Genomic DNA, 27,257 nt, shown 5'->3' with positions numbered 1-27,257 from the left:
CTAGTGATAAAAATTAAAAGAATAGCATCCACTATATTCTAGGCACATCCCCAAGAACAGTACAAGTACTGTCATGGGATTCTCACATCATGGAGGAGGCAGAGGCTGAATTTATCTTGCAGAGGGGAAGTCAGGCTTTGGAGGCAGTCTGCTTGCACAGGCTTTGGAAGCAGTCTGCCTGCAATGGCCAGGATGCACAAAGCTCTGCGGCCTGGAGAAAAAGCCAAGGCAGCCCCCTTGGTCAATATCATTGATTTTAGTGAAAAAAAAATAATAAAATAAAATTTTTAAAAAGTCACAGCCAAAAGGAGCCTGAGGAGATATGACAACCGTATGATCCGCAAAATCATGGACAGGATTCTGGAACCTAAAAAGTGCATTAAGTGAAAAGGAAACAAATATGAATCAAGGACGGGCTTTAGTTAATAATTCATCAATATGGGTGCATTCACTGGGGCAAATGTATCATACTGAGGTTAAGATGTTTTTAAGCCTGGTTTTTAGAGAATGATAAACACTATAGAAAACATCTGATTCCTAAGAATACGGAGACACGTTAGTATAAAATCTGATTTTGAACGGTTTATGAATACTGATGGCAGAGAACAGTGGCCACTGTCACGGACGCCGTCTCTGACTGCGCTTGGCTGAGTCTCATTGCCCCCACCATCCTGGGTGCGGGGGCGGGGGGTGCACAGGCAGCCTCAGCATTGCGCCCTCTGTTTACCCACTGGTGCCCATGCCGCCCTTTGGCACTGAACTTGCCCCAGTTGCGTCCCGCCAGCCAGACCCCACGGCACAGACGGGGTCTGCGCCTGTAAGATTCAACAGTTTCTAGCCTGCTCCACCACTCAGAGTGACCTCTCCCCGTGGGAGGTCTTGAGGGAGGCTCTGAAGCAGGGCAAGGACAACCCCAGTCTGAGCTCCCTGCCCCGAAGAGACAGGTGCAGACTCATCCTGATCCATGGGCCAGCCCCACACCCACCTTCACCCCCGCACTGACAGCTGGACCGTGACGTCGGAGTGTGCCCGTGGAGCTGGGATTGGGAGTGAGAGTGTTTCGCACAGCACAGATGAACCAGAGACGTAAATTTGTGGTTCAAAGAGTTTGTTTTAGACCAAAAATAAAATAAAATAAAAATTTTTTTAAATTGCAAACATAAGAAAAAGGGAACCATCAAATGATTCAAATCGCTCAAATCCAGATATTTTGCACTAGGAGAAGAGATCATCTGTACTATTTGTTGCACTGAATTTTCTCTACTTCTCTCCTTTGTTCATGAAGATTCACACACACTCAACTTATTAACATAAATGTTAATAAGTACAATTACTCAAGGCAAGTTCTACATGTACTGAGCTCTTTGTGGCCTATCTCAGCTGGATCCTCTAAATCCTGCAGGAGAGGTCCTGTCGTTCCAATCCTACAGGACTGCACGGGACAGCCCCGACCACAGTGGCACACTCTGCAGGGCTGTGCCAAACCATGCCTTGTTCCTCAGCCAATGCAAAGGCAACATATCAAACAGGTGAACAACTTAATGCTATTGCACCAATGAGCTAAGATCACATCATTCAAGGAACGAAGAAGTAAATGCCAAATGAGCATGTCAAGTCATTATTGAACATGACGGGGTGTGTAGGAAACTGAACATGGTCCAAGTAATTTGAGGTTTAGGAAAGCATAAAGATGATGATTTTTAAGTTCTAAAATAGCCTTGTAATGGGGGTGCCCGTTTGGCTCAGTGCATCGAACATGACTCTCGATCTCAGGGTGATGACTTCAAGCCCCACACTGGGCATAGAGCTTACTTAAAAACACAGAAATAAAATAAAATAACCTTATAATAGAGTCAGCAGAAGACAAAAGACCAAGTTGATGAGTTCCACCGACTTCAATGATAAATGAAAGAAACTGGAAAGCAAGCTGGAATTAACCAGAAGCACACTGCCGAGTTCCAAGTCCTAGGTGGGAAAAATTCACACTTTTTTATTATGAATAATGTGGTAATTTTGGAAAGCTTGGAAAATGAGAAAATAAAGTTAAAATCACTCATAGTCTCAATACCTAGAGAGAGGGGCAGACCCATGTCTTTGAGAAATTGCAGATTTCACAAGGACACACAGCCAGGGTATTGTGAAGGGTCATGGAAGTGTGAGACCCTAATACTTAAACTTCATTTGCTTAAACTTGGGTCCATCTATGCCCAGCAACCACCAGTGTGTGGGCTCTTAAAGCCAGTCTGCTCAGGTCTGATCTGGGCAACATCATTTCCTACCAAATAACCTTCAGCAAGCCTGCTTATGTTTTGCTGTGCTTTAGTTTTTTATTTGCAATATGGGGATAATACCAATCTCAGATGTGACAAAGTTTAATTTAGAATATAGCTTAAAAAAATTTTTTTTAATTTTTTTAAATAGAATATAGTAAAAAATTTAGCTATTATGGTCTTTTCTAAACACATACATATACACGTTTATAAAACTCTCGCTCATTTGATGCGCAAATATTTTTCCATGTTTTGGGGTCTTTCAGACAGACCAAGTATTATACTTAATGTGTAAAGACTCCTCAATTGGACATTTTGGGTGTTAGTTTAAAAAAGGAGATGCTGGGTGCCTGGGCGGCTCAGTAGTTAAGTGTCTGCCTTTGGCTCAGGTCATGATCCCAGGGTCCTGGGATCGAGCAGGAAGCCTGCTTCTCCCTCTCCCACTCTGCGTGCTCGTGTTCCCTCTCTAGCTGTGCCTCTGTCAAATAAATGGATGGAATCTTAAAAAAATAATAAAAATAAAAATAAGAAGGGAGATGCTTAGGGGCACCTGGGTGGCTCAGTTTGTTAAGCGTCTGACTCTTGATTTCAGCTCAGGTCTTAATTTCAGGGTTGAGTTCAAGCCCTGCTTTGGGGCTTCATTCCAGGCATGGGCCTACTTAAAAAAAAAAAAAAAAAAAGCAGGGGAGATGCTTAACATCAGGCGGCTTTGCCTGTTGGAAGCACTAGAGTCCTCTTCAAGACCAAAGGCTGATAACATTTTAAGAAAAAAGCCAACTGGACGTAGATCTTTGACAAATCCAGGACATCAAGAGGGCTTGTTGGGGAAACAGGTACATACTGCCTTCACATAGAATACAAAGTCAGTGGTACCCTTAGGAGTTGTACATGGCTGAGGCTTCAGAGAGAGCAGTGGGGAAGATGTTGATACCAGATGGAACCTTCTAGAGGCCCTTTCCTGACACCTTCACTCTTCTGTCTAGTTTAATATGAAAATATGAAGATGTGGAAGAGGGTAATTCCTTTGCCCAAAATTAGTGAGGCAAAAGTGGAGGTCAAAGACAAGTGTGATAACCCTGAAGCCTGTTCATATGGACTCCCAACCTAGTCTAGCTACCTTTAGGTCGTGAATCGTCTAAACCACTTCCCTCATGAATAGCAGTGAGGCCTTGGGCACGTAACCTAACCTCCATGCTGGCGTAAAACTGAAATATCTCTGTATCTCCGGGGTGCGCGATCACCCACAAATATTAGCTATTGCATAACCTTTCATGGTGTGGTGTGCTAAGCCATGTTTTTTGGGAGCATTTTAATACATATGTTCTCATACATGAAGTATAAAGGCTTAGAGCTATAGTGAGTGGTAGAATTTGTATTTCTGAGGCCAAATACACACACGCACACATATATATTTTTACCAGCTCCTATTAAGTACGAAAGAGCCTAGCTTTGTTTCCTTTCCCCTAAGTCCTTCTTCAAAATGTTATATAGAAGTCACACACCAAGTTAGAATAGAAAATACATCCCTCTGGCTTCAGCTCTGAGCCATTAGAATCATCTGAGTCACTGGACATTTTGTTTCTTTACATTAAAAGAATGTCAATAGTAGGATCATTTTCCTCCCAGGAACCAAAACATCCTTCACTTGGAAGCTAGATTGACAGCCTTAGTCTAATTATAAGAACACTGGACACAGGCCAGCAGAGGGCCATCATGTAAAACACTTGTCCCCCTCAAAATTGTCAAGTCCTCAAAAACAAAATCTGAGAACTGATTATACCTAAGAAGAACCCAACGATACATGATGACTAAATGTAAAATAGTGTCCTGGATCAGCTCCTGGAACAGAAAAAGGGCACTGGGTCAAGACTTGAGGGAATCTGAAGAAGCTGTGGACTGGAGTTCACAGAAAGACAAAGATGGATTCATTACAACAAATGTTTTATACTAAAGTGAGATGTTAAGAGGCAAAATGGAGGAGGAATAAATGGGAACTCTGTACGAGCTTCTCAATCTTCTGCAAGTTTAAAATTCATCTAAAATGAAGTCTATTCAAATTTTTTTTAGTCCACAGGTATACATAGCCATATAAATGTATAGAAAGAGGCAACCTGGCTGCCTTAGTCGGTAGAGCATGTGATTCTTGATCTCCGGGTTGTGAGTTCAAGCCCCAGCCTGGGCGTGGAGATTACCGAAAATCTTTAAAATAAATGGAATGAATGACTGAATAGAGTAAGTCTGGAGACACTGAACCAATACTGTTTTTATGGTAATTCTCCTACTTGTGCCCTAGGAGTTGCTTCCATGGAAGACAATCATATAGCCTTGGAGGAGAAGGTCAAAGACAAAGTGGAAACCAGTTGAAGCTCATCTCTTACTCAGCAGAAAAGTTTTATTTCTTTTAAGGACAAACAATTAAACCACATCCAAGGCCTTAATTTACAGACGCAAACCAAAGTGGCCATTTAAAGCATTAGCTATTGAGGTACAATACATACATGGGGGGAGGGGGAATGCTTCGCCATCTGAGGTTCATACCAAACCTTGCTCGCTCGACAGCTGGGCTCTGCTAGAGTTCGGGTGTGGCGGGGCGGTGGGGTAGGGGGAGAGCTTATCTGCAGAACCAAAGGAGAACAGCTGTGTTCCGCAAGGACGGAAGCATTTTGGACTGTGTTGGTGGGGGGTTGGTTTCACACAGAAGGGGAAGAGGGGGGAAAAGGCTATGTCCCCCGCCCAGGGCATTAGGCCGCCTTGCAGAGTGCCACCGCAGAAAAGCGGACCTCCCCTTGCTCACGCTCCGTGAATTCTCTGCAGACCTTGGCAGCATCCTGAAAGGAGAAAGGTCATTCATATCCAACCAGCAGCGGCTCAAAAGGAAGTTGCATCAGAAAAGTTAAACGGTATGGCTCAGAGGTCACCGTGATCAACTTCAAACCCCCCATTAAACTTCTAAACCAGGACTGGCTTCAGACCAAAATAACAACAATAACAAAAAATTTTTAAAAAACTAAAAAATTAGGTGATGAGCAAGACAAGAACCCATGACATGGACTTGACTTTGGAAGCTCTGACTTTTTTATGACTTCCACCAAGTGCCCCAGGCCTCCTTCACCTCGTGCCTGGTTTTGACAACAAAACTACATACACTAGGAGTGCACTTTTCCTCAAATCACAACAAGGTGAAAAAAAAATAGATCCTCTCTCCCATAAGGCCTAAGAGTTCTCTTAGGCCTCAAGAAATTTCAAGTAAACATGAATTTCTTTCAAATAAACATTTCACAGAACAGCTTTAAACACCTGGTTTCCAGGTATTAATGGGTCATTGATGGTTGGAATGACATGTGTTACTAGTTCCAAGACCCAGATTACAAAGATTGGTAATAGAAAAAAAATGATCCCAAATTCTAGGGGTTAAATGCCTTGGCAGAGTGAATATCAGTTTCATTTGTAGAAAGTCCAGTGGAAAGACCGCTCCACAAACCATATGAAATATAAGACCTTTAAGAGGAGAGGACAGTCTTGACACATCAGCTCCAAGCTCTAAAAACCATCAAATCCATGAGTTTGGCCCTTAAAAAGCATCAGCCACACCCAGAATTTTGCTCCTGCTTTAGAACCACCTGTAAAAACTAGAGGGAAATTCTAGACTGACATCTACATATCTCATTCTCTATTAGAATTTTTAATATATTGGCATTCCAGACCTTTCCTGTAGTACCCACAGGGATGGCTGCCATTAAAGGTGTGTTTGTAAAGCAGTGACGTGGCCTCTGAATTCATGGGTTAAGTTTATGTAATTTTTTTTTTTTTAAGATTTTATTAATTTATTTGACAGGGGCAGGGGAAAGAAAGAATACAAGCGAGTGGGAGAGGGAGAAGCAGGCTTCCTGCTGAGCAGGGAGCCAGATGCCGGGCTCGATCCCAGAACCCTGGGATCAATACCTGAGCAGAAGCAGACGCTTAACGACTGAGCCACCCAGGCGCCCCAGTTTATGTAATTTCTTGCCAGTTTAGCAATAATAGAGTTCAGACAACCTAGAACAGCTTTAACCACATACAACCAGCCTTACTCAGGACAAGAATTTTCACTAAGATGCTGGTTTATATTCCGTTTAATTTTAAATGAGATTCTAACTAATTTTTATTATTTTTTAAACTGTTTTACTTTCCCCACACCTTGTAAATTCTGCTCAAGTAACAGTTTCAGCATCCTGTGTGGGGTACATTTTTTAAGGTATTAGCAATGTTTCATAGTAAAGTATTTTTAGAGCTTTATTTGAAGTACCAGTCTTTCCCCCAAATGGGTCATCTCCAGAAGATCTGCCTCTTCCTCTCTCCCCTAAATAAATTCTGCCTGCCAAACCCAACTCGATCCTTCTTTTTCAGATCTGCTTCTCATTCCGTATTCCTACTCCCAAATGCCCCTCATATACCAGAGAATTGGCTCTAACTTATCTCAGGTATAACTGACAGCAGGCTACAGAAAGTGACCTTCCCTCCTTCTGTGGCATACCTTGGTTCACACTAGTGGTCCACCTTGAGGTCATGAGGTTTAGATGTTCCCAGGCCAGGTCTATTACCCAAAAAGGCAGTACTGAACAGTGGTGTGAAGACTGCCCAGATTTGCACCACGGTTTTGCCATTTAAGCCACTGACCCTGAACATCACTTAACCCAGTACCTCAGTTTCCTCACCTGTAAAATGTGGGATATAATCACTACCTCAGAGCCTCATCAAATGCATGCTCTGGAAGAGAGAAGACACTGAGAACTGCCTCTAGCACCAGGGTCAAATTGCAGCCTGCTGCCTGTTGTTACGGATAAAGTTTAAGGAGCTCCACATTCACTTAGACACGGTCCACAGGCTGTGCCATGGCTCTGACAGCCCAACAGGACACAGCAGACCTCATTTTATCGCACTTCATCTTCCCGCCCTTCTCAGAGGTTGAGTTTTTACAAATGTAAAGTCTGCAGCTGCCTCCATCAAGCAAGTCTATCGGTGCCCTTTCTCAATGGCATTTTCTTGCTTTGGGTTTCCATGTCACATTGTGGTGATTCTTGCAGTATTTTAAACTTTTTTATTGTATTTGTTATGATCTATGATTAGTGACACTTGATGTCACCGTCTTCGTTTGAGAGTGCTACAAACCACATCCGCACAAGACGGCAACCTTTATCAATACACGTGTGCATTCCCGTGGCTCTGGGAACCAGCTTTCCCCCCGTGTCTCTCTCTCCCCTAGGCCTCCCTGTTCCGAGACAATATTGAAAGTAGGCCAGTTCATAACCCTACGGTGGCCTCTAATGTGTTCATACGAAAGGAAAAGTCCCACATCTCTCACTTTAAATCCAGAGCTAGGAAGGGTTATGCTTGGGAAGGAAGGCATGTTGAATGTGAAGACAGGCCAAGAGCTAGAACTCATGTGCCCAGCAGTTAGCCAAGTTGTGAAAGCAAAGGAAAAGTTCTTAAAGAAAATTAAAAGGGCTATTCCAGAGACCACATGAATGATAAGAAAGCAGAACAGCCTTACTGCTCATATGGATAAAGTGTGAGTGGTCCAGATAGAAGATGAAACCAGCCACAACATTCCCCTCAGCCAAAGCCTAATCCAGAGGGAGGCCCTAACTCTCCGTGCTGTGAGGCTAAGAGAGGTGACGAAGCTGCAGAGAAGTGTGAGGCTGGCAGAGATCGGTCCAAGTTTAAGGAAAGAAGCCATCTCCGTAACATCAAAAAACTAGGGGGAAGCAGCAAGGGCGGATGGAGAAGCTACACCACATTATCCACAAGATTAGCCAAGGTCATTAACACAGGCAGCTCCACTTAGCAACAGACTTCCCACATGAATGACCTACACTTCTACTGGAAGAAGATGCCACTTAGGACTTTTGAAGCTAGAGCAGAGAAGTCAATGGCTGGGTTCAAAGCTTCTAAGGACAGGCTCTCCTGCTAGGGGCTAATGCAGCTGGGGATTTTAAGTTGAGGCCAATGCTCACTGAGCATTCTGAAAGCCCTAGGGCCCTTAGAAGTAGGCTATATCTACTCTGACTGGGCTCTATCAGTGGAAAAACAAAGCCTGGATGGCATTCTATCTGTTTACAACATGGTTTACTGAATATTTTGAGCCCACTCTTGAGAACTTCGGCTCAGAAAAAAAGGATTTCTTTCAAAATATGATCGGTCATGGACAGTGCACCCTGTCATCCCATTTCTGATGGAGCTGGACAAGGTTAAGGCTATTTTCATGCCTACTAAGTACCATCCATTCCAGAGCCCTAGGAATCAGCAAGTCATTTCAACTTGCAAGTCTTATTATTTAAGAAACACATTTTGTAACACTATTGCTGCCATAGAGAGTGATTCCTCTGATGGTGCTGGGTAAATCGAAAACCTTCTGGAAACAATTCACCATTCTAGATGTCACTGAGAACATTTTGGATTCGTGGAAAGAGATCAAATATGAACATTAACAGGAGTCTGGGAGAAGAGGATTCCACCCCTCATGGAGGACTTTGCAGTGCTCAAGACTCAGAGAAAGAGCAGATGTGGAAAGAGTCAGAAGAGCAAGAGAACTGGAGTGAGAAGCAGAGCGAGAAGGCAGGATGGACTGCTGCAGCCTCAGGAGAAAATCTGAACAGATAAGGTGCATCTCACAGTGAACAAAGTGGTTTCTAGAGATGGGACCTACTCCTGGCGAAGAAGCTGTGAAGACTGTTGAAATGACAACGGAAGAGGCTTTAAGGGCTAGAAGACATCATAAACTAAGTTGTTACAGCAGCATTGGGGGTCTCAGAGGATCGGCTCCAATTTTAAAAGCCGTTCTACTGCAGGTAAAATTCTCTATCAAAAGCACCGCCCACTATCAAAGCACCGCCCACTACAGAGAAAACATTCACGAAAGGAAAATCAACAGAGGCAGCCAGCTTCACTGCTGTCTTCTTTAAAGAACTTGCCACAGCCTCCCCTGCCTTGAGAAGCCGTCCACAGCAAGGCAGAAGGCAAGACCTCCACCAGCAAAACTTCGCAACTTGGAAAGCTCAGATGATGGCAGGCGTTTTTTTCCAGAAATGAGAGGTTTTTCATTAAAATATGTATGCTGTTCCTTTAGACAGTATGCCAGTATACACTTAACAGGCTTCAGTATTGTTCGAACAGAACTTCTATCTGCACTGGGAACTAAACATCTCATTTATAACTCGCTTCACTGCAACATTAGCTTTATTGCAATGGTCTGGATCTGAACCCACAATATCCCTGAGGTATGCCTGGCTTGGCAACAGAGCCCAGTGCCACACAAAGCCCATTTTCAAAATACTTTCTACCTGGTTCTTTACGGAGAGTCTTCCAGACCTTCATCTGTATACAGCAAGCACTCAAAAAAGATTAGTTCTGACTACAGATGAAGTATTAAGACCTTAACAGCATTTCTTAAAAATTACAATTAAACAACTTCCCTTCATAAAAGTAAATTGATTCAATTCTAGAAGACTTGTTTTTAGAGGGGAGGCACCTCAGGTGGTCTATCAACCCTTGTCCAGAATTAAGAGGTTTCTGGAGTCCTTTACAGTAAGGACAGTGATCCTGGATCTTATATCGAGGCAGGTTTTGAATCTGCTCCTCTTGCCCCGTAACAGCAGCCCAAGAGAGAAGAAAAAACTGAAGTTGACGGCCTAACTGGAACCCATAATATCCAACCTGTGAGACCGACCCAAATCCAGCAGCATGAGATGGATTAGGAAAGGCTTGGGTTTCTGTCCCTTAAGTCCTTAGCTGTGATGTGATCTGACAAGAGAACAACGGTTCCCTTAATCCCACAAGGAAGTAAAGCCATGGCTTTCTGGCTAATTCCAACCCTGGACTGAAGTCCGCACACAATACAGATTAGTCACGGCTGCTCTGGGGGATCCTGTTTAAGACCATTTGCTAGAAAATACGGTAGACAGAATTACCAAAATACGCTTTAAGCCCTGAAGACTATTCACCCAGACGATGGGTGCCTGCTGTGCAGAAAAAGTATTGGCCCCTGAGACCGTATGGCCGAAGAAAGGCGGGCGTCCGGGGAAGAGGGCTTCCGAAGATTACCTGCAGCAGGGAGTCCTCGGAACTGGCGCCGTGGTTGACCGGGAAAGGCATTCGTCCGTCTGGAACACAGAAGCCAGGCAGCTCAACGTTCTCTGCAGATGCTCGGACCACTGTGCTTACCCACAGCCTCAAGAGAAGTTTGCCATCTCCCACTGCCACTCCCACGGAGAGGGGCTGGTCAGAAGCAGTCGCTGCAAAGGAGCTTCAAGTGCTCCTAGGGTCCACCCAGGGCAATCCTAATCCTCAAGCAACAGGACCATACGAGCCCAAAGTGGCCACCCTAACGGAAAGGCTTGGGCCACATCTCCTGGGAAGGAGCCCAGAGTAAAAGGCAGATGCAGCCTCTGAGGTGTCAGGAAGGTGGAGCCAAGAAGGGATCCTTCGGACTTCACTGCCCCTCATTGACTGCTGACTGGCCCCAAGTATCCTTTGCTCTGGTCTGCATATAGGTAATTGTCTTCCTCTGTTAATACAAAGAGGAGAATTGTACCAGGAGGCCCATCTTTCCTGTTAGCAAATACCAGCTAAGAGAAAGCAGCCCCCAGCATGTCCAAATGCTTTCACATTGAGGCATTTATCTTTTTCCAGAAGTATTCCTTGTCAGGACGCTGCTGGAGAGCCTGCACTGGTTGTGTGTAGTGGAAGGTGGGAAGAGGAAAGCTGAACACGGAGGCCTTCAACTGGCACAGATCTCCTTACCGGTCTGGGACTAAAACCACTCCTTCCACAGGTCATTGCCTGATGGGTGGCAGAAGTGTGAGAAGAAGGGTTAAGGGCCCCAATGAGAGTACGGTGTGCTGGCTTTGTGAACAAAGATACACTATGTGCCACAAAGTTATGCACCAAAACTGTAAGAATAATTTCATCGGAAGGAATGTCTAAAACCGTAGGGGGCTCCAAAAATGGAGTGAAACCTACCAAGTTCATAGAGATGGCCATCCACGTTGTTAAACAGAATAAAATGAAAATTCACTTTGTCGTCTACCTGAAGAGTCAAGAAATATTTTTGATGATGAGTTTTGATTGTACTATATATTGTATTAAAAACTTGTCTTTAGCTTTACTGAGATAATTGACATAATATTGTATTAACTTCAAAATATATAATGTATTGATTTAATACACATATTTTGCAATGATTTTAAGAGAACTTAATTTGTTAATAAATTCTGTCCCTCTAAGTATAATACACTCAGACTTGCTTATGTATTATTTTAAATTAGTATGCCTAACATGTACCTCTTTTTTATATACTAGACAATGTTATAAGACTGTCATAAAACCCTAATCTATCAAGATAAATATAGTAACTACTAGAAAGCTAGAACTTTTTACTGAGGAGGAAATTCAGGCTTAGGGAGGATTGAGTATCTCACCCAAGGTCAAGACTAGAAAGTGGCAGGGCCAACAGTAGTTTTAAAGGCACTGATACAGACTTAAATCTAAATTAACAGCTGACTGCGGGACTGTGTTCAGATTCACGATATACTGAAGCCTTCTAGAGACGGTCAGTCCCTGCTGGTAATCTTACCCGCTCCAACAGTCTACGGGAAGAGTATGTGAAATGCTCAATTGCTTCCTCTCTTAGAATCATTTGGATCTGAACAAAGTACTGTTTGAATTTACTCAAGACCATGTTTACTGCCAATCAGATTCCCGAAGAGCCATTTTAATGAATGGGTCTGGTCAAAGCAGGATTCTGGTAGAATTTTCTGGGCTTCCTTGGGCTTAATTAGCCTTGGGTGGAGAGGTCTGCTGTGTTCAGGTGAGAGGTTCATTGTATGTGGTTCAGGGGCGAAACAGATGGCACCCGGGCAGCCCGGCCCCGATCTGTAATTGCATTTACCCGACATTGGCCTTCCTGTGCCACAGCATCATGGGCTGCCTGAATGGCCTGCAGACGAGAGGAAATAATTAGCACAAGATCCTCTGTAGTCCCTTAAAGCTGATGCTCCACAAGTTCTCTTCCTACCTCGTTCTTTTCAAAGCATTTTGCTCGGTCTTCAGGGGACAGCTTCTCCGTTTCCGAAAGAAACTGTTTCAGGACGGACCCATCCTCTTTAAAAAAAAAAAAAAAAACAAGAGCATATTAGTATAGATAGAATAGCGTAAATGGGTGCACACTTACAACACACTTCGGCTGTTACGCAGCCATGTTTGGCGACTCAAGTTAACTTTCCCGTGGTCCCGGACGAGGTGGATGAGCTGTTCCTTTCTGCCTCAGTCTCTTTCCAAGCAGTCCCTTCTCCCTGCATTCAAGCTGCCGAACTCTCTGCTCCTCCAGGGCCAAGCCCTCTCCTGCCTCTCTCCCCTGCCCTCCCGCCGCACACTCCCCTCTCAATCACCCTCATTAAGATGCTAATGCCCTCAGAACATGTATTTGTGAGATCTGTCTTAACATAAAGGCAGGAACTATCTTGTCCAACGCTGGTTGTTTTTTTGTTTTTATTTTAAAGATTGATTTATTTAAGGAATCTCTATGCTTGACAGGGGACTCAAACTCACGAGCCCGAGATTAGGAGTCGGGCGCTCTATGCACTGAGCCAGCCCAGCACGGCACTCTTCTAATTGCTGTTATCTTCACGATCCCATGTGGTACAATGACATTCTAGTCTAATAATAATGGTTCTCAAACCAAGATTTTTTTACTTAGAAAATGCAGTCTTAGTAGTATGGTTATCCAGATAGACGTTAACCCATGGATCTTAACAAACGTAAAGCGCCTACTAGTCGGGCCCAGGGACAAAGGACCAGCTGACAGTTTGGCCTAAGCATTTTGTCACTGCTCAATGCAGCTGAGTCTAGGAGACAACGTGGCTAGAGCAAGAACGATTTGTATTTCAAAGACCACATTCAAACTTTCAGCTCTAAACTCAAAAAATTAGTTAAATAAAGACCACTTAAAATTTGGAAGGAATCCTTTTCACTTTACGGACAGGGCTGGGACTCCAGTAACTTCTCTGCAGTACAATCATGACTACAGCTACAAGAGTTCCACAAGCTCTGCTGACCTTCTGAACACAGGACTCTAACGGGAGACTTACTGCAGAAGAAGTAAAGGTTCAAGCTCTACCTCCTTAATATGAAAAATTGAAATATGAAATATTGTGTAATATGAAAAATTGAGTTCTAGAAAAATTGGATCTTTATGGCCAGACTTTTTTTTTTTTTTGGTTTGGAAAGTATACCAACAGTAGTTTTGGCCACACTTCCCTCACTTAAAAAAATAATAATAAAAAAAGTATCCGACCTGTTCCAAGTAACACCATGGACTATTCACTGATATTATTCCATTCTTTTTTTTTTTTTTTTAAAGATTTTATTTATTTGACAGGCAGAGCTCACAAGTAGGCGGAGAAGCAGGCAGAGAGAGGGGGAAGCAGGCTCCCCGCCAGCAGAGGGCCTGACACGGGGTTCGATCCCAGGACCCTGAGATCATGACCTGAGCCGAAGGCAGAGGCCTTAACCCACTGAGCCACCCAGGCGCCCCTGAAATTATTCCATTCTTAGCTACCTCCATCCACCGCCTAAGTCGGGAGTTTGCAAAGTAGTGTGCCTATTTTTGTATTATTGGAACACAACCACATCCACTGGTTTAGATCTTGCCTGGGGCTGCCTTTGAACTACAAAGACAGAGACCTAACGGCCCTCAAACCCCTAGAAGATTTACTCTCACCTTTTAAGAAAGTTCACGGACCCTTGGCCACTAGCACACATTATGCCGTGTCTTTTCATATATTTTAGTGCTGCTCATTGTGCTTCTGACAATCCTTTCTTCCCTTTCCTCCAGAACATTCATGGGAAGTGAGCTAAGACCCCACACCTGACTAGGCTCCTGGCTGGATCCTTGCAACGTAGCAAGCTGCCACCACGTTTTCCCGCAGCAATTTTCACAGTATCCTCGTCCAGCTGCCCTATACTACTTTGGTTCTCCTGTTGCTTAAGAGACCCAGAACCATTAGAGACAAATCCTGAGGGTTCATGTTTGATGGTTTAACCTCATCTCCACTTCTTCCGAGTCATCGAGAATGGAACAGAAGTACGTAAGAATCACCCCAACTTGCAGCGTGCCAGTGGTAGAGCCTGTGCAGAGAAGGAGCACAGAACTGCCCCTCGCTCCGTCTTCCCCTCCGGGTGGAAGAGAAGCTAGACAATATTTCTTGGAAAAGGCGTTTCCTTCCCTCAGAAGAGAATCAATCATTAATCTGCCTACTGGTTCCATCCGGATTAGGAGGTTTCAGAAAAATGTAAGGCAGTGACTTTGCTCAACAGACCCCTGGGGGTTGGGGGGATGACAAGTTATGGTTAACTAGAGATCAACGAGAGGACTGCCCTCAAAACGCACTTACCAAACTCCAGTTTGTCTTGGTTATTGGCCACAGCATGGATGATCCCGATGGTCCCACAGGAGTTGCCAATGGTCTGCTTCATGAAATACACCTTAGGACTGACCGCTTGTCCCTTCAGCTCTTCGATCTGTTTTTTCCTGAAGTTCTCATGCTGGGAATAGAAAACATTTTTCTATCTCAAATGAAAATGCAAAGCACTAACAGACGGAGACACAGCGAGTTCTACCACCTAAATGGAAACACAAGTGGGATGTGTGACCAGGAGCCCTGGTTCTGGGGGTTGGCCAGTGCCCAGAGACTCGCCCGTCTGCCTCCCACACCCACGCCAGCCCATAGGGTTCCGAGAGGTTCTGAGACTCCACCCTGATGCTGCAGCGTGGTCACGGCCTTGGATGTTGCCCAAGGATTGGTCTAGACGCCACTGCAACCTTTTAGCTCGAAAATGCGTGTCTCCTGAAGTCAGAACAGGCAGGTTCATTTTTTCTGTTGTCCTTCCACACCACCCATTGTACTTCACACAGGACCCCAATCAAGCTTTGTCTCTATCCCAGCATTCTTGGAAGACCTACTTCTACTGCGTCCATGTACGCTTCTTTTCAATAACAAATACAAAACAAGATTTAACTGCTGAAAGGAGCAATTTAAAGAAATTGTTCCCACTTTTTGGGGGGCGGGGAGGGGAGGAACGACAACTGACTTAGGGTGCTGGGCTGGGATTTCATGAAATCTTCTCATCCTACAAGAGGTAGACCGGACACTTGTTTGTCCTTGTCAACGATACATTTTGAGAACAGATTAACAATGGGGGGGGGGTGTCAGAAGAGATCAGTAAATGAGACTAGAGAATAGTTTTCCTCAAAGAATCCATCTGCTCTTTGTACAGTAATTTAGTGGGCTTGTCTGGACCTTTCATTAATAAATTTTAGACCTTAAAGGAAGGACTTCTCAGTTGAAAGCATGGTGCCAGGGCACCTGGGTGGCTCAGTGGGTTAAAGCCTCTGCCTTCAGCTGAGGTCATGATCCCAGGGTCCTGGGATCAAGCCCCGCACTGGGCTCTCCACTCAGCGGGGAGCCTGCTTCCCCCTCTCTGCCTGCCTCTCTGCTTACTCTTGATCTGTCAAATAAATAAAATCTTAAAAAAAAAAAAAAAAAGCATGGCGCCAATGCCATAGAAACACTAATGTCTCATAACCAGTATAATTGGAGAGAACATCAAAAGCATGTTTCCTTTTTTTTTTTTTTTTTTAGATTTTAAGTAATCTCTACACCCAACGTGAGGCTCAGACCTACAACCCCTGAGATCAAGAGTTGCATACTCCACCCACTGAGCCAGCCAGGAGCCCCTGAAGTATATTTGCAATTCCAGTCGCTCTGCATTACTATACACATAACTGAAATTTAAGCCTTGTCTGTGACACCATCAGACAAAAAAGAAGATCTCCCGTTCCACAAGGCCAGCTCATAGGAAATTCTAACATCAAAGATCTATCACATCTCTGAAATGAGTTACTACTCATAGACTGTTAAGGATTTTCACTTCTGTTTTTGCTTTTTAACGGGATAGCACCATTCTCTATTATGTTTGAGCTTTTGCATGGAGATACTTTTGCAAATATTTCATTATCACTTAAAACTACTATTTCTGAACTGGTCCAGTTAGTTGGCAGCTGGGTGGCTCAGTCAGTTAAGTGCCTGCCTTCTGCTGGGATCCAGTCCTGCCTTGGGCTCCTTGCTCAGCAGCAAGTCTGCTTCTCCCTCTGCCCCTCCCCCCACTTGCGCTCGGTCTGCCTCTCAAATAAAATCAAGTAAAATAAAATCTTTTAAAAAAAGAACTGGTCCAGTTAGGATTTCATAACACTCTCAAAATCAGATGCTTTCTAAATTAACATCAGCTTATTCAGAAGTCAACATACAAACCTCAACTTTTGAGTTTGCTTCAGTGTTTAGCCTAATTGGTGTTCTGTGTCACAGACTGGGTGCTCAATCAATCTGACTTCCCCAATTAAGCTAAAGGACTAAGTACCCAGATGATTCAAACCAGAACAAGTGCAGCCTCATCCTGTAAAAAGCAAGCAGTAGGCCTTTGAAAGACAAAGACGATGCACCACTGCCTCCCAGAGGCCTTGCCCGTGAGTGCCGCTCAAAATCTCCGAGTCATCATGGAGCCTCTAAAGAGCGAGCGAGCTCAGGGACAGGCTCAAACGAGAGGAGATGGTATTTGATGGAGTCAACAGGGAAGCTAATTTGACTTGCAATTATTTGGCCACTCCGGTTTACCCAACTAAAGGCTTTGCAATAAAACAGGACAGGGAGATTATCCTAGTAGCTTTAATAAGGGTTTTTAAATTCACAATAGTCCATTTACTGAGAGGAATGCAACTTCCCATAGGGCTTAATAATTTATGCTGAGGATGCTTCTAGAATGCCCAGTCCTAGCATGGTGGTGCTTCAATTAAAGCTTACAGTGTTTGGAATGTAGCCCCAAAAGCTACTGCCCCGGGGTTTTGTTAATGCAGATTTCACCACTCCCAAATCAGGGACAGCAACAGGAGATAGACAATCCCAGGCCAGTTAGTGGGATTTCATACATTGCAAGACAACAATCATCCCAGCTACCTTTTTATATCTGACGCTCAGTCTTTGAGGTACATACATCCATGCACACTTGTAGGAGGAAGACCATCTAAAGGGAAATGAAAAGGTGTTTCTAAAACTGCTTTTATGCCCACCTGTTTCACTTAGCTACAGGGTCAGAGAGGAAAGACAGGACGTGAAAGGAGACCCCACAAACAAAATGACTACGCTTTAAAAACAAACTAAAAAACCACACACACATCTAAGAGGCTAAAAACCGAGTGTGCATGTTGTAGGGAAGAAACCCAAGGCCACCAAAGACCCGAGTGGAGAGGGAGCATTAAAAAAACCTATTGTTTCCCTGTGGCTTAGGCAAGCCCGCTGGCCACCCCCCACCCCTTTTTAATGTAAGGTGGGAGTCTGAGAACCAAACCAGAAACTGACAGTTCTCAGCCCTTAAAGGGAAACATCCAGCCAGCCATTCCTTGAAGTGGAAGGCTCTGAAAAGCGTAGGTTCCAGTGAACTTAAGAAGATGAATTCTTTTCTTTGTAACTGAGATGACGGAACAGAGATGCTGCTTCTTCTCTTTGAAATTCAAGGCCACGCTGGATGGACGAGCGAGGAGCCAGTAAATTCTCTAACCACCAATGAGTAGGTACCGCGATATCTCCCCCCACATGCCGCAGGAAAGGGGCAGTTCTGCAGGTGTGGGCGCCCAGTCCGGGAGGGGCGGGAGCCGGGAGTCTACACGGTCCTCCACGCCTCACTCGGGTCTGGAAGCCGCGCGCACCATCCCGGGCCCGCGCACCCCGGGCCCCACGCCCTACCTGGGCCGTGAGGGGAAACAGCAGCAGCAGCGCGCAGGCTGGCGCTGGCACCGAGCCCAGAGCCTCCTCCTCCAGCCCCAGCACGTCCGCGAAGCGCCACTGGCCGGCGACCCCCAGCCGGGCCAGCACCTGCGGAGAAGAAAGAGCGCGGCCAGGGGCTCCGAGACCCGCGAGGGGCGGGCACCTGCCGGAGGGCGGGGCCGAGCCGGCGCCCTCGGTGCCCCCATCCCAGCCTGGGAGGAGTCGCGGCCTGCCCCGCCCCCCAGCTTCTTTCCCCACCCCCGCCCGCGCAGTGACACAGCACAAAGCGCGGCCCACACGTGGCTCGCGCGAAGCCCGGGCACCCGAGTCCGCGCGGCCCGCGCCACGCCCTCGGGAGCCTGGCCCTCGCTTGCATCTGGGCCCAGTCCCCTCCTCCCTCCCACCTCGGACGGTTCCGCAGAGTCATCCCCACCCCGCGACCCCTATGCTGGGGCAGACGGATGGCATCTGGGAGCGCGCGGGACGCCGCTGGGTCCCTGCGAGACAGAGACAGCCGGAGCTGATGCGCGCCTCCGCGTCGGCGCTCCCGGGGGGAAGGGTACAGAGGCAGTGCGAGACGCCACTCACTTTGTTCAGCATCTGAAAGGCAAATGCACAGAAAAAAATACAAAAATAAAGCCGGTCATCGAGGCAGCTACCTGGCCTGGGCTGACTCTCAGCAATGCGGTCCCCGAGCAGCGATGCACCTGACGCTCACCTCGGGGTTAATCTCCATCGGTTTGAGCTGCATCTTCGCGAGCCGCAGGAAGAGGAACGACCAGGAGAAGAGGAAAAACAGCGAGCGGAGCCGCCCAGGCGGCCGCTATAAAGCTCCGGCCTGACGCACTGTAGGTGCCTGCGCAGGGGGAGCAGGGGCAAAACCAAGCGACGGGGAAACGGTCAGTCGCAGCCAAATGGGCACGAAACCCCCCCATGCGCCGCGCCGAGTGGTACGGCCGGGCCCCCAAACCTTTGCAGTCTCACTTGCTGGTGAGATAATCTGGTGGTTGTGGAGATGGGTTTTGTGGGTGGGTGTTCCTTGAGCCTATGGAGCAGTCATTTAGATGGGAGTCTAATTTCTTGCGAAGTTTCCGGAAACCTATCATTCTCACCATCCCAATTACCGGAGGGCTCAGGGTTTCTGAAGCTTTGAGAAAAAGCCCCAATTCAACAGGTATAGATTTAGTATGAATGTAAATATCCGTCTCCCAAATCTTGCAGCAGTTTGCATTTGACCTCAGACAATTCATCCTCCATGTTAGATCAGATCGGTACCGAGGTGCGTTTTTAATTGACTGCCCAGCTTAAAACAATGTGGAGGATAAACGGTATTGCATTAGTAATGCTGATGTAATGTAGCTCCCGGGGAGAATTGGTTGGTCATGGGGAAGCTATAGAAACCTGGTGTGTGTGACCGTAATATAAGACAGAGAGGAGGCAGGCGGTCGGAGACTTTAGGACGCACATCCAGGGAAAAGAACGGTATGATTTCGAGACGAGAGGGTGTAAAAGAAAACGTATTTTTAAAAGAGTGGGAGGCTTTGAAAAATAAGATTCTGAGCTCACAATGGAATATTCACAGCGAAGGAAAAAGAGCATGGCAGCTGAAGGAAAGGCTGTTCTCTAATGAGCGCAGGTGGGGCTTGTTTTTCCTACAGCATGTGCAAAAGATGGAGAGAAAAAGCATATGCAGAAGAATGGATAAGAAGAGGGACAAAGATCTGAAAGAATAGTGTCAGGAGAGCTAAAACTCAGAATGAAATGGGGCTTGTAGAAACGCTAAGGAAGCAAGAAGTTTGTTTTAAAATGCTCATAGCAAAATGATGATATGGAGGAAGAACAGACCTACTGTTTAGTGGAGTCCCGGTTAATGGCAGGGATAAGAGAGGGAGTCTACTTTTGGGGGTTTTTTTGTTTTTTTGTTTTGTTTTGTTTTTTGTTTTTCTTGAGTTATTACCTCTACAGTGTCTCAGTGGACAGATCTATTGCATCCTCTCTCATAATGCTTAGAGGATCCAATGAAAAAATTCTTCCTAGTCCAACTTTACAAATTAGAATTTGTGGCTTAGAGAAGTCAATTCATTTCTGATCACAAAGAAAAATGAAAAAAAAAAAAAGTAAAGCCTAGTAAGTTGGGCACTAAGAGTCCATTCTCTCTCCAAGTTAACATTCCTTTCCACTTCTATCTTCTCCCATTTTTACCATCAGAAATATGACCTTCACCTAGAAAAATGAGAAAGAAACATTAGGGAGAAGAATCTAATGGGTGAATTTTATGATTTATAAATTACACCTCAACAAGGTTTTGTTGTTGTTGTTGGTTTGTTTTTGTTTTTGTTTTTAAAGAGGAGACTACTTGAAAGCCAGGACAGGTGAATAGTCCACCTGGCTATGCTGAATGAGTTCTTGCCTTTAGACAGAGATGAATTACAGCTCAGTTAACTTTATTTATTCAGCAAATGCTGATTAAGTATCTACTATGTGATGAGCACTGAGCTTAGAATTGGGGATAGAAAGGTGAACACGGTAAATAAACTCAAAACTTCCAATATGGAGATTTTATACGAGTGATGTGAAAACAATCAGAACTCAGGAGCCCCTCACCTCGTGTGGAGAATCAGGAAGGCTTCCCAAAGGAAGTGATGTTTAAGATAAGGTCTGATGGACTCAGAGAATTTAGCATGTGACAGTTATTACCAAAGTAAATAGTAAAAATGGTCATGAAAACACTAGAGAAATCTCTGTGAAAGGCACTTATTCAATCATACCATATATATATATAATATATTAATTTTATTTATATATTATATGAGAAATGTATTATATTTATTTATATATTATATATAAAATTTATATTATATTTGTTTATATATTATATTTATTTGTATAGAGATACATATAGATATCAAGGGCCTACTCTGTGCCAGGAAGCATCAGAGCAATAAATACAACAAATAAGGAGATGCCAGAGAGAAGACAAAAACAAACCTTATCCTGATCTTTAATAAAAGGGGGGAGAGTGTATTGCTGAAACTGTAGGCCGGGAGATTTGATGACAGTCTTCAGTAAAATTCTAGGGGTCTTAGGAGAAATAGAATGATTGCATTTAGAACAAGTTATGCCAACCAGCACTTCTCTCCTTTTGGAATCACTGAATAGAACAGGCAAAACATTCCCCATTGTATTCTTCATGCTGCCTAAGTTGGCAACAATTGATATCATAGTTGGAAGGGTTTTGTAACTTAGTTATTCTACCTGGGAAAAAAGTGCTGCTGAATGGAGTCATTTCTACCTGCAGCCACCTGGCAACATTTTAACCCTTTTGCAGCAGAGACAAAGTGTGTGCATGCAAGTAAACATAAGCAATCTAAAATGCAGAATTATGAGATTTAGAAAAACAAGTTAAAAATAAACAATGACATTTAATAGAGATTTTGGTGATGATGGTACGCTCCTATGAATATACCAGGAAACTTTAAATGGGTGACTGTGTCTCAATAAAAACTCAGTAGAGATGTGTGTGCAGCTCTGCATGCCAGTTATCATGGTACAATTGATCTTTATATTCATTTTTTCCCTTTTTTATTTACCAGAGTCTATGGTTACAAAAGTATGTAATAATATGGAAAAATATCAATTCAAAAGTCAGCATTTTAATTAAACTCACTCAAAAATGAATGTACAAAGTCAGAAAAACATTTTTTTTTTTTTTTTTGGTGACAGAAATCCATTTAAAAAAATCAGTTAAACACATAGAGTAAACATGGAGTAGACCTGTTATAGATGGAGAAACAGAATCAATGAATGAATAAGTCAGCCTTCATAAATAAAGATGTCATTTCTGGTTCACCAGCAGTAGGCTTTTTTTTTTTTTTAATCATAAGTATTATTTTTCTGGCAATAATGAAGATTTGGGATGGACCCTGTAAAAACTACCTTCTAATAATTCTGATGACTAATAAAACAGAAACTCAAATATCCTTGGCAGGTCAGTTCTGCAATCTTGTGGCAGTCAGTCCTGAAGGCTCAGCCCAAGTTTAGTCCTCCAGCCCTTCCAGTGGTTTTGTAAGTACCAAATTCCCTGTATTAAATCCCTTTCTATTTAAAATACCTAGAGAAGTGTTGCCTGGGTGGCTCAGTCATTAAGCATCTGTTGTCGGCTCAGGTCATGATCCCTGGGTCCTGGGATTGAGTCCCATGTTGGGCTCCCTGCTCTGTGGGGAGTCTGCTTCTCCCTCTCCCTCTAACCCTGCTCCCTGCTTGTCCACTCTCTCTCTCTCTCTCAAATGAATAAATAAAAAATCTTCAAAAAATAAAATATCTAGAGTACTTTGGGGCTCCTATATTAGCATACTTCTATATTTTAGGTGAATCAAAAATGTAATAGTTATTTGTTTTAATATCCATCAGAGAAGCTATGCTTTTTTATATGTGTATATAATTAGAATATCAAGTTTGTGGTTTTACCCATGTGAAATCTTTGGGCAAGTCTAACAAATAACATAAGCAAGTCGTATCATTGGTCTATAAGGATCTGGCAAAAATCACAGGAGTCATTCACAAATCTCAACAATAGAAAACCTCTGCTCGGACAAAAGAGTCTTGCTACTTGAAGGGGTAGAGTACACCATGTGTTTATGAAGGCAGGATACTGAAACATGGAAGCAGTACTTCCCAAATACTTTGAGAATATTCTATATATTCTGCAGAAGTTACCCAAGGAGAGAGGTGAGGAAGGAAGAAAAACTAGCCTTGTTTGTTATACAGAGAACATTGTGTTGGTCATCCTCATCGACTCCTCATACCAGTTCTCTGCTGTCCTTGTTGATTTTACAGATAAGTAAACTGAGGCTTCAGAGAAGCTGTTACCTGCTTAAGTTCACACAGCTACTGAGTGTCCGAGTCTGGGTTTCAATCCAACTTCATTTGATTTCGTTGAACTTGCACATGTTCAACTCTTCTGCCTGACTCCATCTACGGACCAGCCCTAGGACCTTGGTCATGACCGCCAGAAATAAGGATGAGGCTCAGGCACTGAGAAGAGCTGAAATGATTTCTGCAATGTCCAGGGCCAGAGCAGGTCACCTGATAAAGTCATTCCTATAAGCTTTACTTATAGGTCTACGGATCTAGCTTGAATTTATAATTAGCATGACATTAATAATTGACAGAGTACTTCCTCAACATTTTTAAACTTACTTGACAGTTCCCCTGCCAATAATATGTCCCCAGAAGTTAAGATTCTGACATCCAGAGATTTATAAGTTCAGAATAACACCAAAAGGGGCGCCTGGGTGGCTCAGTGGGTTAAGCCTCTGCCTTCAGTTCAGCTTATGATCTCAGGGTCCTGGGATCGAGTCCCGCATCGGGCTCTCTGCTCAGCAGGGAGCCTGCTTCCCCCTCACTCTCCACCTACTTGTGATCTCTCTGTCAAATAAATAAATAAAATCTTAAACACACACACACACACACACACACACACACCAAAAAAGGTGATGTATAATGCAAAGAAACTACCCCACTTATTTCCCATGGCAAAGTCAATTTCCTTCCTGTTTCCCTAAAAGCAGTTCATTTATCGGGTTATCGGAAGGAAGAAAGATAAATATGAAGGAGGAGAGTACATGTTCTCATTGACTTACACCTTCCAGGCGTACATGCATTCATTCAACAAATTTTTTTGAGTGTATACTATGTGCTGACACTAGACTAGGCTTACCTGGGTTGAGAGTGGTTTTAGCAGGTAATTGACACAAGGTGTGAGCCATGTTTCCTAGCTTTTTAAGATAAATCATCAATTTAAAGCTGCTTCTCAAGAGAATAGGAGGGGGACCCAGTACACCAAAGCATTTTCCTTTTAAAAATGTTTAAACATGAAAAACATGTGCATCTTAGAATCAGGGACATGGTCTTTTGTATTAAGCTCTTCACATCCAGTCTGTGGTCAGTTCGCACTCAGTCTCCTCGACAATAAAGTGAAGATTTAATGAATTCTGAGATTTCTTTATCCCAGCATACTAAGGACCTTGAGCAGCAGAAAATAAAAGATACATAGAGCAAATCATATAAAAGTTTGGGTTACGTTAGCTGTTAGACCTTTTTAATGTCACTAGAATACAATAAAAAAGATTGACCAGTTAAAATCAGCTTCTGAAGTGTCCTTCAGACCCATTTGTTATCTGTTTCCTTTTACCAGGAGATTCTTATATGAAGAATATGATAAGCAGAAAAATTTAAGTCTATAAATACACCAGGAAGAGATGTTTTGAGAACACTGCTGAGTCTTAACCTACCAAGCATTTTTTCCCCCCCAAGACTCCTTAGCATGAACCAATCAATATATAGATGCTTAGTGTCTTGGTCTTACTTGGACACTGAGCTTCCATGGCCTAAGCATATGAAGCAATAAAAAAAGAACATCTGAACAAATCAAATTGGAAAAATAACCAAAACCCCTCAACCCCAAACTATAAGACACTCTTCATCATAGGAACCAAACTGAGGGTTGCCAGAGGGGAAAGGGGTGGGGCAATGGGGTAACTGGGTGATGGACATTGAGGAGGGCACATGATGTAATGAACACTGGGTGTCATATAAGACTGATGGGGTCGCCTGGGTGGCTCAGTGGGTTAAAGCCTCTGCCTTCAGCTCAGGTCGTGGTCCCAGGGTCTTGGGATCCAGCCCCGCATCATGCTCTCTGCTCAGCAGGGAGCCTGCTTCGTCCTCTCTGCCTGCCTCTCTGCCTACTTGTGATCTCTGTCTGTCAAATAAATAAATAAAATCTTTAAAAAAAAAAAAGATACAGAACATTAAAAAAAGACTGATGAATCACAGACCTGTACCTCTGAAACCAATAATATATTATATGTTAATTAATTTTTAAAAGTTAAAAAAAAAAAAACCTCAAGCCATAAATCCACCACCCTAAGAAATTTAAAGTTTCATTTCTCCACATATTCCTCCCAGTACTCAGTCATTTATGTAACCAACTCCAGCGGGTTCCCAGCCGGAATTTATTCTCTTCCTCCTTCCTAACTAACTGGCTGCCCACTGTTCTAACCCCAGCTCCACTCTGCTTTCTCAGACCCCAGCTCAAATCTATTTTCCTTTGCGGGAGATTGATAGGAGAGGAGGAGAAGGGAGGACTGTCCTTGAGGATCTTTGTTGCCTCTTGGCAGACCAGCAGTATTTCAAAAATGTGTTCTACACAGTGTATCAGTAGACCTTCAGTGCAAGAGTGCCTCAGAGCACTAGGTCAGCCATAATGCCAGAAGCAGATATCCTGTTTGTTTCTTTTTCTCAGCTGTGAAACTTTCCCCAGAAGCCCTTACTCCTTGAAAACTGCTCTTAAGAAAACTGACCAGAACTGAGCCTTAGGCCTACCTCAGTAAGGGGACTCTGATCGCCTAAAGAGAGTGGGAAGCACATCATAGGAACATCAATAGGAAGGAGAAAAGAAATCCACATTGTGGGACGTCTGGATGGCTCAGTTGATTAGGCATCTGCCTTCGGCTCAGATCATGATCCTGGGGTTCTGGGATCGAGTCCCACATCAGGCTCCCTGCTCAGTAAGGAGTCTGCTTCTCCCTCTCCCACTTCCCCTGCTTGTGTTTCTGCTCTCACTGTCTCTGTCAAATAAATAAAATCTTAACAACAACAAAAAAAAGGCAAAGAAATCCACATTGTATCTCAAAAAGGACAAATTGTGAGGCACCTGGTAGCTCCGTTTGTTAAGTAGCTGATCTTGATTTCGGCTCAGGTCATGATCTCAGGGTTGTGGGATCCAGTCCTGCATCTGTCTCCAGCTGGGTGTGGAGCCTGCTTAGGATTCTCACTCTCTCGCTCTGCCCCTTTCCCCACCCCACCCCCCATAGCATGCTCTCTCCTTCTCTCTGTCTCTGTCTCTCTCTTTCAAAAAAGGACATTTATCTCTGAAAGAAAATAGAGAAAGAAATCTGTGCTTAAATATAGGCAATGAAACTGCAGAAAACCATGAGCAAAGAAGGATTTTAGAATCAGCTGTAAAGAAACCATAAATGAAGATGGCATCAGTTTCCTCCACAGCAACCCAGGAAGCCAAAAGACAGTGGAATAATATACCTTTAAAATGTTGAGTGAAAATAACCATCACTCTTGAATTTCACATTCAGCAAAACTGTATTTTCAAAACAAAGGTGAAAAAATTACATACAAACAGAAGCTGAGTTGACTACCCAGAGAACTGTATAAAAGGAACTTTTAAAGGATATAATTTTTAAAAAATGATCCATTAGGGATGCCTGGGTGGCTCAGTCAGTTGGGTGGCTGCCTTCGGCTCAGGTCATGGTCCCAGGGTCCTGGGAGCAAGTCTCGCATTAGGCTCCTTGCTCGGTGGGGAGCCTGCTTCTCTCTCCCGCTCTGCCTGCTGCTCTGCCTGCTTGTGCTCTCTCTCTCTCTCTCTGTCAAATGAATAAAATCTTAAAAAAAAAAAAAAATCCAGTAGATGGTCTGAGAAAAAAAATAGCTAAATAAATAGTTAAAATAATATTCAGGGAAGGCATGTATGGAAACCCAAATGGATTTATGTGTAATAATATCTAGTGTATAGTATTAGTGAAAAGAAGAGCAGCAAAATACTCTTCTTCATAATAATATACATGATGGGAGAAAGTGAAATGAGAGTGAAAGCATTCTGAGGTCCTTTTATTATCCTGACTGAAGTTAAAAATTGACTTTAGACTTTGTTGAGTGAAATAGTCGTGATAACATCCCAAGGGAAGTCAAAAAGAAAAGAAAGATATATAAATCCAAATGATTAGAGAGAAATAGAATAAAGAAAAAAATATATAATCAAATTCCCAAAAAGGCAAGATAAGAGAAAACCTAGAAAATCCAGGACAAATAGGATTAACAAGGTAAGATAGGAAAAAGTCCAAATAAATCATACTAAATATAAATGACTAAACTTACATGTTTTATCAAATTAGATTTTAAAAACCTAGATAATGTGCTATTTTTTTTTTAAAGTGATTTTATTTCTTTACTAGAGAGAGAAGAGGGCATGGGTTGGGCGGGGCGGGAAGGGTAGAAGGGAAAAGCAGACTCCCCACTGATCAGGGAACCTGACAGGGGGCTCAATCCCAGGACCCTGGGACAT

At 43.7% G+C, this 27,257-nt stretch overlaps 1 protein-coding gene across 1 annotated transcript; it reads right to left on the bottom strand.

Moving 5' to 3' along the window:
- Positions 1-4,642: 4,642 nt before the first annotated feature.
- UCHL1 (ubiquitin C-terminal hydrolase L1) lies at positions 4,643-18,961 on the bottom strand. Its single transcript, XM_004764057.3, has 9 exons — positions 18,840-18,961; positions 18,710-18,721; positions 18,101-18,229; positions 14,699-14,849; positions 12,322-12,407; positions 12,196-12,243; positions 11,268-11,334; positions 10,350-10,408; positions 4,643-5,098 (listed from the first exon to the last, which is right to left on the bottom strand). The coding sequence occupies exons 1-9, from the start codon at positions 18,870-18,872 to the stop codon at positions 5,012-5,014; spliced, it is 672 nt and encodes a 223-aa protein (XP_004764114.1). The 5' UTR covers positions 18,873-18,961; the 3' UTR covers positions 4,643-5,011.
- Between the last annotated feature and the right edge of the window lie 8,296 nt (positions 18,962-27,257).

Source organism: Mustela putorius, unplaced genomic scaffold (assembly GCF_011764305.1).
Source record: "Mustela putorius furo isolate JIRA1106 unplaced genomic scaffold, ASM1176430v1.1 tig00000083_pilon_pilon_pilon, whole genome shotgun sequence".
In the NCBI taxonomy this organism is placed as follows: domain Eukaryota; kingdom Metazoa; phylum Chordata; class Mammalia; order Carnivora; family Mustelidae; genus Mustela; species Mustela putorius.
The sequence above is the reverse complement of the archived record's forward strand: the minus strand, read 5'-3'. Positions and strand labels throughout refer to the sequence as shown.

Excerpts from the sequence above, each read along its gene's own strand:
- UCHL1 (XM_004764057.3), bottom strand. The coding sequence starts at position 18,872 with ATGCAGCTCAAACCGATGGAGATTAACCCCGAG. Across the intron at positions 12,244-12,321 it reads AATGCTTTGAAAAGAACGAG|GCCATTCAGGCAGCCCATGA; the intron begins GTAGGAAGAGAA and ends TCTCGTCTGCAG. Across the intron at positions 11,335-12,195 it reads CACAGGAAGGCCAATGTCGG|GTAGACGACAAAGTGAATTT; the intron begins GTAAATGCAATT and ends TTGACTCTTCAG.